The sequence below is a fragment of the Vicugna pacos genome, chromosome 11 (genome assembly GCF_048564905.1).
Source record: "Vicugna pacos chromosome 11, VicPac4, whole genome shotgun sequence".
Lineage (NCBI taxonomy): Eukaryota > Metazoa > Chordata > Mammalia > Artiodactyla > Camelidae > Vicugna > Vicugna pacos.
The window spans coordinates 33,440,560-33,455,903 of NC_132997.1; the positions used below are offsets into that span (position 1 = coordinate 33,440,560).

Below are 15,344 nucleotides of genomic sequence, written 5' to 3' on the forward strand. Positions count from 1 at the left end.
GGAAGGCAAACTGTAGCTGAGAGCCTGTTGAAAAGAGCACATATTAGCCAAACCTGTAATAATAAAATACTTACTGCTTGCAACTTGGATGGAGGCAGTAATTTCAGTAGCATTGGGTATTCAATCCTTAGTACATGGGCTGTAGCATTAATGTGTGGTAATCCTCTGTGACGCACCATCATTATTTCTCAGTTAATAATATACTAAACTGGATCATCAAACAGAGAAGCAGTGGTGGCAATCACTTCTTCTCTAAATAGGTCTTCATAATGGTTTCCATTGGGGTATACAGTCCATGGGGTCCCATTCTGTCAACCCAACTGGTAAGTGCCAAAAATTAAATTTCATTTTATTATTCACTGGATCAGAGCATCCATACCTTCTGCGGTACTATACTAAATTTAAGTCCGTGGATGCTATGACCATGAGAAACCTAGGCAACAGTTCTGTTGGTTAAGGTGAAACAGACGATTTGTCCTAAATGTTTCAGTCTGTTTGGGCTGCTATAGTAAAACACCATGGACTAGGTGGCTTATAAACAACAAAATTTTATTTCTCATAGTTCAAAAGGCTGAGAAGTCCAGGATTCTCACCAGTGTCTGGTGAGAATCAGCTTCCTCGTTCAGATGGCTGTCTTCTCCTAAGTCCTCACATGGCAGAAGGGGAAAAGGAGTTCTCTGGAGTCTTTATTCTAATTGGAGTCTTTATTCTAATGGCACTAACCTCAGTTCAGGAGGGCTCTGTCCTCATAACTTAATCCCAAAGGCCCACCTCTAAGTACCATCATGTTGGAGATTAGACTTCAACATACGAATGCTGGAGGGACATAAACACTCAGTCTATAGCACTCTACTTTATATTCAGCAACTCCTCTAGGATTTCAGGGGTTAACACGTTTAAATTTAGTGGGATGCCCAGGTATAACTATAATTTGAGCCCTGTATTAAAGCCATGAAGGTTTGCCAAGGGTATTAAAGTTAATTTGCAAGGTACAAAAGTCAGTCAATATCCTTTTTATCTTTTGTTGTATAAATTATTTTAGTAAATTTTGCATTTCCAATTGGGTCAAGCTGTGGACCTAACTTATATTGTACATCAACTCTACCTCAAATAGCAACAACAGCAAAAGAACTGTGGACCTCTGTTTCAGTTATTTTGTTGTTTTCTCTCCCTGTGTCTAAGCCCCTGTCTCCCTCCTTCATTCTTTCTTTCTACTTCTTTTCTTTTTATGGTTACTGGGTATACTTCAGGGAGCAGGGGTTCTCTTTACTCTGACCAAGTCCACAGATTTCTTTCTCCAGAGAGTATCCAGTCAGGATCATCAGGGTTAGGGGTCTGCTCCAAGGCAATGGTTGTTTCATGTGGCTGAAGGATCCCAGGCTTACGCTGCATCTGAATTAACCACTTTGCTGTGCCACAGGGTGGGGGTTTTCCCCTCTAACCACGAGCATGGGAGTTGCTTTTTTTTTTTCTTTTCTCATTTTTTTTTTGCAACAAACAAACAGTGAAACAAAAGCATGCCTGACATAACCCAGAAGTTGACTGAATGTCCTTTGAGATGGCTTTTTTCCTGCCATGCAGGTTTCTTTCATTTCTCTCTGTACAAATTTCCTCAGTTATTTTGGATTTCTAGCCACAGAAAGCCTTGGCTTTCAGTTTTTGCCTATCTAATCACCCAGTGTGGACATTCTGGGTGGGTCACAAGGGAAAGAGAGCCCAGCAGTCAGCCTCGTAGGCAGCTGCCTCCTCCTCCGGGGAATGCCAGTCAGTGTCCCTGGGTTCAGAGTCCACAAATAATAGGTCGTTTAGTCCACGGTCAAGGCCCATGATGCCAAAGTTAGTCCTCTGGTTGGTAAACAGCAGGAGTAAGCAAAACTCAGGTACTTTGGCTAGAGGGTTTGCACTGGGTGAATAGTTGAGTTATCTCCTCTGGTCGCCTGGAGGGGCAGGTCCTTTTTTCTTTCTCATCAGCATTTGGGCCACAGGCCACCATGAATGTGCCTCTAGATACCCTTGAGGGTCAGAAGAGCATGTGCAATGGCAGGAGGGGAGGAGCAGAAGAGATGGGAAAGGCTGCTACCCTTGTCTGAACACCACCAGCTCATTAGGCAACTGGGCTACCACGCTTAATTCTCCCTGGCATGGTAGTCTCCTGCCTTTCCACAAGGAGCCATTCACGTGCCCAGTGGTGCACAACAACCATGGTAGGTACGGGTACCCCGAGCAGTCGAGGATGGTCACCAGGCTACATGCAACAACCAGACAGTTACTCTGGTAGGTGGGGTTCAAGTTCTGACCAGTCAGGGTGCTGTTTTGTCACTGCTTTTACAGGCAGGAGCCTCACAGACCATCTGCTAAACAGACTGGCAAGTCACACAGGGACACAGCCAATTAACAATTCTCTTTTAGAGACAAGAGCTTTTAGAGTAGGAAGAGATAGTGACACCCAAAAAAAACAACAAAAAAAAAGAACACAGAGCAGAGCAGGCCAAAGTGCAATCCTGCCAGCAACTGGTGGTTCTGTCCCAAGTGGCCCCTGCCATATCACAGAACCAGTTAGCCAAGAGCAATCAGCTAACACTGACTAGGGGACCTCGGTCTTGCACGGACAAGCCTGTTCACGACGCCAACTGTATTAACTGCCTCCTAGTCACTCTGTTGGTGGCAGGATTCTTGCCCTGGGGTAACGAAATAGCTGAACACCTCAGACCTCCACTGGACAGATGAGACCCACGTAAGGTTACTAGTCATACATACTCACAGGCCAGGCTGGAAGGGCACAGGCCATCCAGGGCCACACAGGCACTGCACTTGGGAACAGAGAGAACCACCAGGGGTTGTGGCAAGTGGCTCTGCAGTGTCAAGAGGGTGCAGTGACCCCTGGTTCCTGCGAGAGGATATGAATGGCTTCCCTGAATAATTCTGCGGGCTGCTCAGGAAGTGAAACTTGCTACTTAGGGATAAGCAAGAACCTCACCTACACCCGGTCCCCTTGATAAGGAAGAAGGATTGTCTGACCACAGGACCTCACCTGTGAGAGAAGAACGCGGAGGGAGACTTGCAGTTAGGCCAGCAGAGGTCCTTCTGGTTTCAGATGTTAAGAGAGTCTATCAGACTGGGCCTCAATTTCAGGGAACTGTTGCTACAGTTTAAAGTATTTTGAAGACTACCAAAAACAAACCAAATTTTCATCAGTGGTGTTTATAGTTGCAGTACAAAAACATGAGTGACAAACAGAACTTTAGTACAGAAATAAGATGCTATAATGAGGGTGAGGAATTTAAGATAATTCCAAAAAAGATGACAAGGCTTACAAAAGCAGAAGACTATAACTAAAAATATGCTTTAGTGGTTGTCAATACATGATTTCTGAGAATGAATTCCCTGCCCCCTCACCATGGGAAAATTGGTACCTAACGATGTGAGCTTTTAATCATGTAAATATGTAAAACAAGCATCCTCACAGACTTATCTACACTGCTATATGTGGCCGGTTGTTTATTTAACACACTTCGTTTTGTAGAGAAGTTTTAGGGTTACAGAAAAAATGTGCAGAAAGCACAGAGTTCCTATACACCCCTTTACCTCTACCTCCCTCCAGTTTCCCTGTTATTAATATCTGCATGAGTGTGCTACATTCATTACAACCTATGAGCCAATACTGACACATTTTTACTAACTAAAATCCATAGTTTACATCAGGGTGGACCCTTTGTGTTTCACACTTTGTAGGTTTTGACAAATGAATAATGACAGGTAACCACCATCACAGTATCCTACAGAATAGTTTCACTGCCCTAAACATTCTCTGTAACCCACCTATTCCTCCCTCCCTCTCTCACCCCGAATCCCTGGCAACCACCCATCTTTTTACTGTCTGCATAGTTTTGCCTCCATCAGAATGTATTACAGTTGGAATCACACCGTATAGTCTTTTCAGATTCACTTCTTTCATTTAGCAATATGCATCTAAGGTTCTTAGAGGAATTCTTTGTTACTTGAGAGCTCATTTCTTTTTACCACCTGCCTGAGCATCATTATCCTGTAACCTTACTATGATTGCTTACTAGTGTCAGGAGGTTTTTTGTTGTTGCTTCTTTGGAACTTTTTATATAGACAATCTACGCTATCTGTGAACACAGTTTCATCTCTTCCTTCCAAATCTGTGTACCCTTTATTTCCCTTACTTGTCTTACTGCATTAGCTAGGACTTCCAGAAGGATGCTGAAAAGACATGGTGAGAGGGGATCTCCGTGCCTTGCTCCTTATCTTACTGGAAAAGCAACCAGTTTCTACACATTAAGTATGATGTTAGCTGTAGGATGTCTGTAGATGTTCTTTACCAAGTTAAGAAGTTAAGGAAGTTCCCTCTATTCCCAGCTTACTGAGATTTTTTAAAAACATGAATGGGTATTAAGATTTTTTGAAATGCTCCCCTGTATCTATTCATATGATTATATGATATTTCTTCTTAAGCCTGTTGATATGTTGGGTTACTCCAACTGATTATCAAATGATAAACCAGCCATGCACAGCTGGATAAATCCCAATTGATTATGGCACAGTTCTATAATTCTTTTTATATATTGTTGGATTCAATCCGCTAATATTTTGTTGAGCATTTCTGCATCTATGTTCATGAGAGATATCAGTCTGTAGTTTTCCTTTCTTGTAACGTCTGTGCCTGGTTTTGCTATGAGAATAATGTTGGCCTCATAGAACAAGTTAGGAAGTGTTCCCTCTACTTTTACACTCTGTAAGAGACTGCAGAGAATTGGTATCATTTCTTCCTTAACTTGGTAAAATTCACCAGTGACACATAAGGGCCTGATACTTTCTGATTTGGGAGATTAAATATTGATTCAATTTCTTTAACAGATATATGCCTATTCAGATTTATCCTTCCGTGAGTTTTGGCAGAATTCTGTCTTTTAAGGAACTGGCCCATTTCATCTAGGTTATCAAATGTGTGGGCATAGAGTTACCCATAAAATTCCTTTAAGCCTTTTGATGACCAAGGGATCTGCAGTTATGGCTCTCTTTCATTCCTGATATTAGCAACTTGTGTCTTCTCTTTTTCTTAGGTAACCGGCTAGAGATTTATCAACGTTCCTGACCTCAAAGAACCAGCTTTTGGTTTTGACTGATTTTCTCTATCGGTTTCCTGTTTTCCATTTCACTGATTTCCATCCTAAGTCTCATCATTTTTTGGTTTTGTATACTTTAGATGTAATTTGCTCTTCTTTTCCTAGTTTCCTAAAAAGGAAGCTTAGGCTAAGATCACTAGACTGTAATTTCAGGTTAAGCTAATTATTTATGTAGTCTGGTCATGTAATTAGCCTATCACCTTTGCATTGTCAATAAAAGCACTATTCTAATTCTACTTTGTCCCTGCTCCAGCCCCACTCCTTCTCCTCTTGTCGTAGACTCAAAAGACATTAAGGGCCAAGATCCCACCCTGGGTGCATCAGGGCCCTCAATTCACAGTCCAGTTTATAGCCCTGAGTGGTCTGATCTGAGGTTTCTTCCCTGGACCCTGTCTTAGAGGGCAGTTGCTTACAGAGGGTTTGGATCAAATTTAGGCTGAAGGCTGGAGTATTCAGATATGTACACTCAAGGCACATCATGGTTTGGGATGAACCATGGGTGGAAAGAGAAAAGGGGTAATGGGACTAGGGCCTAGCTATCCCCATGCACAGAACACACTTTATTGAACATCTTGTTATTTTGATTTATGAGTTTTAAAAGGTTAGCTATTAGCTTTGTGGCCTTCCTTTTAAACTGTTGCTCTAGGCCCTACACACAAAGGAGATGTGCCTGACGTTGTAACAACTGCTAAACTAGGAGCATCTATTTCCTGCTCACAATTATATTGTTTTGTATGAGAAACATAGACAGTTTATATAATGTACATACACACGCCCTGTGAACTTCAGAGATATCACATGTGTTTGATGCTGTTGCCCTAGCTATTTAATTTAATCTGTTTTTTAAAAGCTTCATATTCAAATCGTTGCCAGGAATAGGGTGGCAGAAAGGCTATGATTATTAACACAAGGGAACTTCTTGTGGTGAAATCCTGATTCCCCTGTAATCTTCATGTAATACCAATTCCAGATTCCTTCTTGATTTTGTAACCTGTGTTTGTTGACAGTTACTCAAATACACAGACGATAAAATTTCACAGAAATACACAACGAAATACACAGAATACATGTAAAAACTGGTGAAATCTGAGTAAGTATCTGACTAGTGGAGTACCATCAATTTCTTGTACTTAAAAATATGTTAGGGTTCTGTAACATTATTATTAGAGGAAGCCTGGTACAGGAGAATTCCATGTACAATTACTGCAACTTCTTATGAGTCTATTGCATTTTACTGGGGTTTTGTTTGTTTTTTAAGCTTTACAATGTACAATATACAACTATAAACTACAATTAGTTATTCTTCCTAAAGATAACTATGACATTAAAACCAAACACAACTTCTAATGTTACATTACTTCTAAAGAAAATGTTCAAGCTATAGTCTCAAATGGACATATTTCTCCCCAATATAAATTCTGACATAACACAGTTTGTATTTTTGCTGAAGCTTTTACAAAGTCAAAAAACCTGTGAGGTTTTTTTGCCAGAATTAGTTGTATGACATTCAATGGAATGTTACTTCTTAACAAGGCTGTGTCTTATGCTTGTTGCAGTCTATGGGTTTGTCCCTTATTATTACTTTGGAGTAAAATAAGGCCAGTTTGTAGACGAAGGTTACTGAACATTCAGGATGTCAACAGAGCATTCTCCACAGTGTGAATTCTCTGAAGTGCAGTAGATGCTGAATTGTGGCTCAACCACTTCTAAAGTTCACTTCAAACCGTAAGATTTTTCTTCTGTGTGTGTTCTCTGATGTACAATGAGGTTTGACTTCTGAGAGAAGGTTTTCCCACAAGTGTTACATTCGTAGGGCTTCTCCCCTGTGTGTGATCTCTGGTGTTTAGCAAGATCTGATTTACGGTAAAAGACCTTCCCACATTCATTACACTGGCAAGATTTCTCTCCTGTGTGAGCCCTGTGATGCACCGTGAGGGATGACTTGTGGCTGAAGGCTTTCCCACATTCACTGCACTCATAGGGCTTTTCCCCTGTGTGTTTTCGCTGATGCAAAATAAGTCCTGACTTCACACAAAAAGATTTTCCACATTCACTACATTTATAGGGCTTGTCTTCTGAATGTGTTCTCTGGTGTACAATTAGAGCTGACTTATGGCAGAAAGCCTTTCCACATTCACTACATTCATAGGGTTTCTCCCCTATGTGAATTCTCTGGTGCTGAGTGAGCTGTGACTTCTGGCAGAAGGTTTTCCCACATTCGCTGCATTCATAGGGTTTCTCCCCTGTGTGTGTTCTATTATGTTTAGTTAGGTATGACTTATTATAAAAGATTTTTCCACATTCGTGACATTCATAGGGTTTTTCCCCTGTATGTGTTCTATAGTGTTGGGACAGGGTTGACTTATGGCTGAAAAATTTCCCACATTCAGGGCATTCAAAGGGTTTCTCCCCTGTGTGAGTTCTCTGATGTACTGTGAGGTCCGACTTCAAGCAGAAGGTTTTCCCACATTCGTAACATTCATAAGGTTTCAACCCTGTGTGAATTATCTGATGCCTGGTGAGCACTGACTTGTGGTAGAACGTTTTCCCGCATGCATTACATTCATAGGGTTTATCCCCTATGTGAGTTCTCTGATGCTGTGTAAGATGTGACTTCTGACAGAAAGATTTCCCACACTCAGGGCACTCAAAAGGTTTCTCACCTGTATGAGTTCTCTGATGTACTGTAAGGTGTGAATTCATACAGAAGGATTTCCCACATTCATAACATTCATAGGGTTTCAGTCCTGTGTGTGTTCGCTGATGTTTAGTGAGGTCTGACTTCTGGTAAAACGTTTTCCCACAAGCATTACACTGGTAAGGTTTCTCCCCTGTATGTGTTCTCTGGTGTAATGTGAGGGCTGACTTGTGGCTGAAGGCTTTCCCACATTCATTGCACTCATAGGGTTTCTCCCCTGTGTGTGATCGCTGATGCTTAGTTAGGTTTGACTTCTCCCAGAAAGTTTTTCCACATTCACTACACTGGAAGCGTTTCTCTCCTGTGTGTATCCTCTGATGTCGAGTGAGGTGTGACTTCTCCCAAAAAGCTTTCCCACATTCATTACATTCAAAGTGTTTCTCTCCTTTATGAGTTTTCTGAAGTTGTGAGAGGTATAACTGCCTCCTGAAATTATTCCCACTTTTGTTACATTCATAGTGTTTCATATGTGCCCCATGATGATTCAAAAGGGTAGACTTCACACATAAGGATTTCCCACAGTCACTAAGTTCATAGTGATGTTCCTTTGAGGGAATTAACTGATGGAACAAGAAGGATGAGTCATCACAGATCATTCTCCCATAAGCATTATATTCACAGTCACTCCCTTCAGTGATCTCTCGCTTGTGTTTACTGAATACCGCCTTTTCAAGAAAGGTTTCTTGATATACGTTGTATTCAAAATTTTGCTGTAAAGTTTGAATCTTCTCAAGCTGAACAGGATCCTCATTATGACTGAAAGTTTTCCCATTTTTAAAAAATTCACTTTTCTCTCTAGTATGAGTTTTCTCACATTCAATATCAAGTAGCAATTTTCCGCAGGTGTTAAATTCATCAGTATTTTTTCCTAAATAGTTTTTCTTATTGACAACCAGTTCTGAAATACAGTTGAAGCTCATTTCACATGAGTCACACTGACAGAGTATTTTTCTGGAAGGAAAAGAATCTGTGTCCAAGTTAAATGGTTTTCCTATTACAAGACCTCGTTCTTTAGTCAGCATTTTGTTATTGATGAATACAACTTGCCACATATGCTTAGGCAGGTCTTCTTGGCTTCTTTCTTTCATGTGATCAGTTTTCCAGGGTTCTAGAAACAAGAAAAATCAATCTCATCATATAAATATTAACACATTTCTTATGGAATGAGACCTATATACAAATGCTCTGCATTGTAGCTGACTTTGATTTCTTGTCTAGTCTCCAGAAATGAAAATAACTGCAAGTACATATTTTTTCTATTTCTAGGTTTTGAGGCAAACAAAAAAAAAAAACAAGAAACAAAAAGCCTGATATAGCAGGAAAAGGGAGAGGAAACTGTTAAAACACATATATTTAGTTTCCAACGTCTGATGAATAACAGCAACTATTAAAATCTGTATACGTCCATGTATCCTCCAAAAAACTAATAGGATCAATATAAGGAGAGCAAATAAAATTAGTGACAACAACCCATGACTTTAGAATAATTACGAGATACAAAATACTACTAACTTCAAATCATCATTAAGGAAGCAAGTAAATATTCAAATGTAGAAGTAAGTGAGAGCCACATCTGCAGAAAGAGTCAGCTGGAGACTGTGGTAAACACATGCAGAAGAAGACACAGAGAATTTAGAGATGGTTAAACACAAATAAAATTACTCCCAGAAGAAAAAAGTCCCACTATGAGTGGGAAAATATTAAGATGATGTCTCAGTTCTGGTGGATGAGAACTCAGATTACTGGGAAATTCGAAAGAGTAGACTCATAGTACGTGGGAACTAAGGAGGCAAGGGCTGATTAAAGTGAGGAACAAACATGTAAAAACAGAGTGATCTTATTATAGGAATTAAATTACAAGGAGCCTGGTACAGACTGAATTGTGTCCCTTCCCAAATGCGTATGTTGAAGCTCTAGCCCCTGATGTGGCTGAATTTGGAGATAGAGCCTTTAAGGAAGTAATTAAGGTTAAATGATGTCATAAGGGTGGAGCACAAATCCGATGGGAATGACATCCTTATTAGAAGAGGAAGAGACACCAGAGCTCACTTGCTCTCCATGTGCACAGAGAGAAAAGGCCATGTGAGGACACAGTGAAAAGGTGCTGTCTGCAAGCTGAGCAGAGAGGCCTCACCAGAAATCAACCCTGCTGGCACCTTCATCTTGAACATCCAGTCTCTAGAACTTTGAGAAAATAAATTTCTGTTGTACAGCCATCCCGTCTGTGGTGCTTTGTTATAGCAGTCCAAGCAGACCAATAAAGAGCCCAAAAAGAAAACACACTTGACTGAAATTCTAATAAACAGTGATGAAAACAGGCATTAAAGCAACAAAGGAACAACAAAAGACTAAACAAAAAAAAAAAAGAAAGAAAAGAAAAGAAAAAATTGAAACAAAAAGTAAGTTCTGGAAAAAGAAGGTGGATTGTAAAATAATGTAATAAATAAAAATTTAAAAATAAAATTGTATGTATATATGATTGTAGTCTCTAAAGAGAAAAAAAAAGAAAATGGAATAAATCTAAAATTAAAAAACATAATCTAGGAAAACTGCCCAGAAATAAAAGAAGACCTAATCTACATGTTCAAAATGACCACCCTGAACCTGAAAAAACTGACCTGGAACAGTTCTCTTTAATTCATACCTTAATAAAGCTACCAGATCTTAAAAATGAAGAAAAAGGCCTCTAGGCAAGGATGAGGATGTTGGACAAAAAGACCAAGTCTCAACAAACAAACAAAATATAGGTTTGGCAACAGACTTTGTCACCAGTAAACAAAGCAAAGCTAAGTGGAGCAACATTTTCAAGAAAAGGAATTGAGTGAGTCAAGGACTTTTACCCATTGTCTATTATCCTTTAAGGAGCAAGGCTATGGAAAAATGTAAACCAGTTTAGATATTCATGAAAATAGGTAATATTGTAATCACGAAACCTTCCAGAAAAGGACAAACTTCAAGCAACCAAGACTTGACAGGAAAAGCTGGCAGAAAAACTGAGCAGTAAATACATTTAATTGTAGATCGGAAATCAAAACAAAGATAAGAACAAGGATAGAAGTATAAAATATAAATGCTACATGTTCTGGTGAAGCAGGAATAATGTAACTAGAAAAGCTACAGGAAACAGGAGAGAAAAAACAGGAAGTAAGAATAAGCTCAGAAACAGCCACATAACTAATCAGAGTCAAAGGATGTCAACTATAAGCTAAAAAACCAAATAAGAGTGTTAAAGGAAATGGGCAACTAAGGCCATTATATTAATATAAAAGTAATACTAGAGCAAAAGCATCAGAATTTCCTAATTGCCTCCATCCAAAAAGAACAAAGACCAAATAGAAAAATTCAGTAAATGTGATACCCCTTAAATGTAACAATAGGACAAAACTGAAACCTAACATACAAATCATATCAGTAAATATGAATAGGCTTAACTCACCAATTAAATTTGGTTTTGATTTTCAAATTGAGTCATGGACAAGCCTAAAATCTCTGCTGTAAAGGGAAAACACACTTAAGAAAAATGGCACAAAAGGGCTAAAAACAAAGGGTGAACAGTATCATTCCAGACAAAAGGAAACAAGAAGGAAACAGAGGGGCAATCTTGTCACCAGGAAGGACAAAGAAACACTTACAATGCTAAAATTCACAAATTCGAATGGAGAAATAACAGACCAAACAACCTTCATAGACCAGAACCCAGAGAAGTAAGGAAAAATAGAAACACACTAATAAGAAAAGTATTTCAAGACAAATCAAAGTAAAAAGTTAGTGGTATCAAACACACATATAATAACATGTATTATGAATCCATATCAAATTTTATAATATCAAAACTTGTAATAGAGAATATACTTCCATCTCAAGAGTACATGAAACATTCACAAAAACTGATATAGATAACACACATAGGTAATAATGCAGTAAAACTAGCAATTAATGGTCAAGAATGAGCTTCCATCCGGACCTGAGAAACAAACAACTCTCTAGTAAACTGCTCTTTGGTGAGAGGGAAAACACACACCAGACCTGACGAAGTTCCAGAACAAAAAACTAAAAAAAATATTACTTATGAGGATGTCTGGGATATGTGTACTGGTCAGAAGAAATTCCATAGCATTAGGTGTTTACATCAAGGGAAAAAAAAGAATGAAAACAAGTGAATTCTTAACTCAAAAAAAAAAAAAAACAAACCTAGAAAACGATAATAGTAATGTAAAAGAAAGTAGACAGCACAGAGAAGAAAATAAAAAAAATAAAAACTTTTTCTTCATTTTAAAGATCTAGTAATTTTATTAAGGTATGTCTTAGGACTGTTCCCAGGTATGTTTCCTCAGGTTCCAGGTGGTCCCTTCGAACATGCGAACATCTTCTTTTATTTCTGCAGTTTTCTTAGATTAGAAGTTAATGAAACAGAAACAGAAAAATAGAACAAGTAAGTCAAAAGGCTGGTTCTTTGGAAAAATTCACAAAAGAGACAAATCGCTGGCTAACCTTATCAACAGAACAAGAGGGAGGAAACTCAACTACACAAAATAAGAAATAAGAAGCAATCATGGAAACGATGCATGAAAAGTTCTTAGGCTTTTTTTTTAACTTGATTCAAATACATTTGAAAGAGAAGTAAATAATTTCCTAGGAAATACAACTTATCAAAATTTACTCTAGTAGAGACAAAATATACACAGAATAATTTCCACAGAAGAAGAAAATACCAAGCTTGCCTGAGCAGTAAAATGAGCACCTCTAAATCTTTCATCTAGACTCACAGAATTTTAAACCCTTGCCACATGTGCTTTATCTTTTCTGTATAAATTCTTGACCATTAACTATTTTAGTTAAATACAAACATTATAACCCATTACTCCAAATATGTCAGCATTATATCTCCTAAGACTAAAGGCATAATCACACTCAAGAAAACCATACCCTGATTATATATTGTCCACAATACAGTCCATTCAAAAAAAGCAGTATCTCTGAAAATATCAAGAGTGTTTTTCAGCTACATAGTTCCCCTCCTTTCACTGAAAAATCCTCCAAAATTAGAGGTATACCTATCATGAAGGTGGGTTTAATCAAAATTGTTTTCTTTAAAAAATGTCCACATACATTTTAGACTTTACTGATATATTGTTTGTTTTTTTCACTCTGCGTTTCCAAAATTCATCCACACTGTTGCATACGGCTATGTAATATACTGTAATTTACTAATTGATCCTATTTGATGGATAGTCTGGTTGATTCTAGTTTTTCTGTTATTATAAACAATATAGAGACAGACATTCTTCTCTACACCCCTGCTGAGTATTTGGAAGTGTCCCTAAAGCAGTGCTACTGAAAAGTGGGGCTTGCAAATTTCTGCCAGTCAACATAATGTAACAAGTAGATGACACGATAAATACAAAAATCGAGAGCAACCATTTAGAAATGTTCATAGCAATCACAAAATAGCTTCAGTGAGGTAAAGCTGATGAATCAAATGATTACAGTTAAACTATATAGCTCTGACATAATAATATACACTAATGGATTTATTTCTGGGCTCTCTACTCTGATCCACTCCTCTATGTGTCTTTCCTAATGCTAAAACCACACTGTCTTATTTACCATAATTATAATAAGTCTTGAAATCAGGCACTGTTATCCCTAAAACTTAGCTTTTATTTTTCAAAGTTGTTTTAGTTTTTCTGGCTCTTTGCACTTCTATATAAAGTTTAGAAATCAGCTAGGCAATTACTCTATGGAAGTATGCTTCCATATTGAGATTGTTCTGAGTCTACAGATACTTTTAAGGAGAAAAACATATTGAGTCTATTGAGCACTCTCATACATCAACATTTATCATGTATACATGAACAGGATGCGAGGCTCTCTCCATTTATTTAGGTATTCAATTTCTCTCTGCAATGGTATATAATTTTCAGTGAGGTCTTTCACATCTTTTGCCAGCCACATCTGCAAGAAAATATTTTTCATGCTATTGTAAATAAAACTTTTTAATTTTGCAATTTCCAGTCAATTACTGGTAGTATATAAAAATAAAACTGATTTTTGTATACTGATTTTTATCCTTCAACTGACACTCACATAAAAGTTCTAGCTTTTTTTGTGTGTGAGAATTCCATTGAATTTTCTACATAATCATGCTTTCTGTGAATAAATGCAGTTTCACTTCTTTTCCACTGTGGCCTCCTTTTCTTTTTCTTCCCTTCTTTTCCACAGTGGCCTCCTTTTCTTTTTCTTCCCTGATTACTTTAGCTACATTACATTATATTACTATGAGTGGAATCCTTGACTTGTTCCTGAACTGTTAAAAAACTATTCAACTTTTAAATATTAAGCACAATATTAACCGGTTTTCTATAAGATGCCCTTTATCAGATTAATGAAAGTCCCTTCTATTCTTCATTTGAGAGTTTTAATCAGGAATGAATTCTGGGTTTTGTCAAATGCTTTTTATGTATATATTGAGATGATCATATAGGTTTTTATTTAGTTTTGAAATACAGGGCAGGGATGACTGCATAATTGATGGGGGACAGTGCAAAATCAAAATGTGGGGCTGCTTACCCAAAAAATTATACCACAGTATAAAGGTATTAAAATTATGCTTTTCTTTTAAAATATTCTATTACTTACAAAACATTATTAATAGGTACTACAGTGATAGAGGACTAACAATATAAACTTACAAACTGCAAAACAGACATTTCAAATTTCTGATATATTATTCCAAAACATAGACTTTAGACTACACAGAGATCAAAGCTCTTGAGAAACATTTTTCTAAAACTAACTCTTCAAAATAGTTACGTGTAAATCTGAATTTAATTTTATATATTAAAAGTTTTTTTTTTCCTGAGATGAGAACTCAGGATTTATTTGTTATCTTGACAACTTACATAACATACAGCAGTTTTAATCATATTTATTATATAGTACATTACATCCTGAGTATTTAGTTACCTTATAACTGGAAGTTTGTACCTTTTGACTGCCTTCATCCTTATTCCTCCCCCAACCCCCAATTTAGGAAACCACAAATTTCATCCCTTTTCCTACGAGTTTCTTTGTTTTGAAATATAATTGACCTACAACACTAAGTTCCTGTACACAACCTAGTGATTCAATATTTTTATAAATTTCAAACTGATCAGGATGATAAGCCTAGTTACATTATACCACCATACAAAGATATTACATAGTTATTGACTATATTCCCCACAGTGTACACTTCATAACTGTGACTCATTTATTTTGCAACTGGAAGTTTGCATCTCAATCTCCTCACTTATTTCTTTCTTCTATTTCCCTTCCGTCTAGCAAATACATCTTTTTCTATCTATATAACTGTTTCTATTTCATTTGTTCATTCGCTTTTTTAAAAATTCCAAATATAAATGAAATCATATGGCATTTGTTTTTTTCTCTCTGACTTATTTCACTAGGCATAATACCCTCCAGGTCCACCCATGTTGTTGCAGATGGCAAGATTTCAT

The 15,344-nt window shown here is 37.6% G+C and overlaps 1 protein-coding gene across 1 annotated transcript in view; it reads right to left on the reverse strand.

Annotated features, from left to right (window-relative positions):
- Window positions 1-6,559: 6,559 nt before the first annotated feature.
- The window catches only part of LOC102543860 (uncharacterized), a 67,494-nt gene continuing 58,709 nt past the window's right edge, over window positions 6,560-15,344 (reverse strand). Inside the window, exon 7 of the mRNA XM_072971073.1 lies at window positions 6,560-8,953. Coding sequence (XP_072827174.1) covers window positions 6,861-8,953 — 2,093 coding nt within the window. The 3' untranslated portion in view covers window positions 6,560-6,860. The remainder of the gene's footprint in view (window positions 8,954-15,344) is intronic.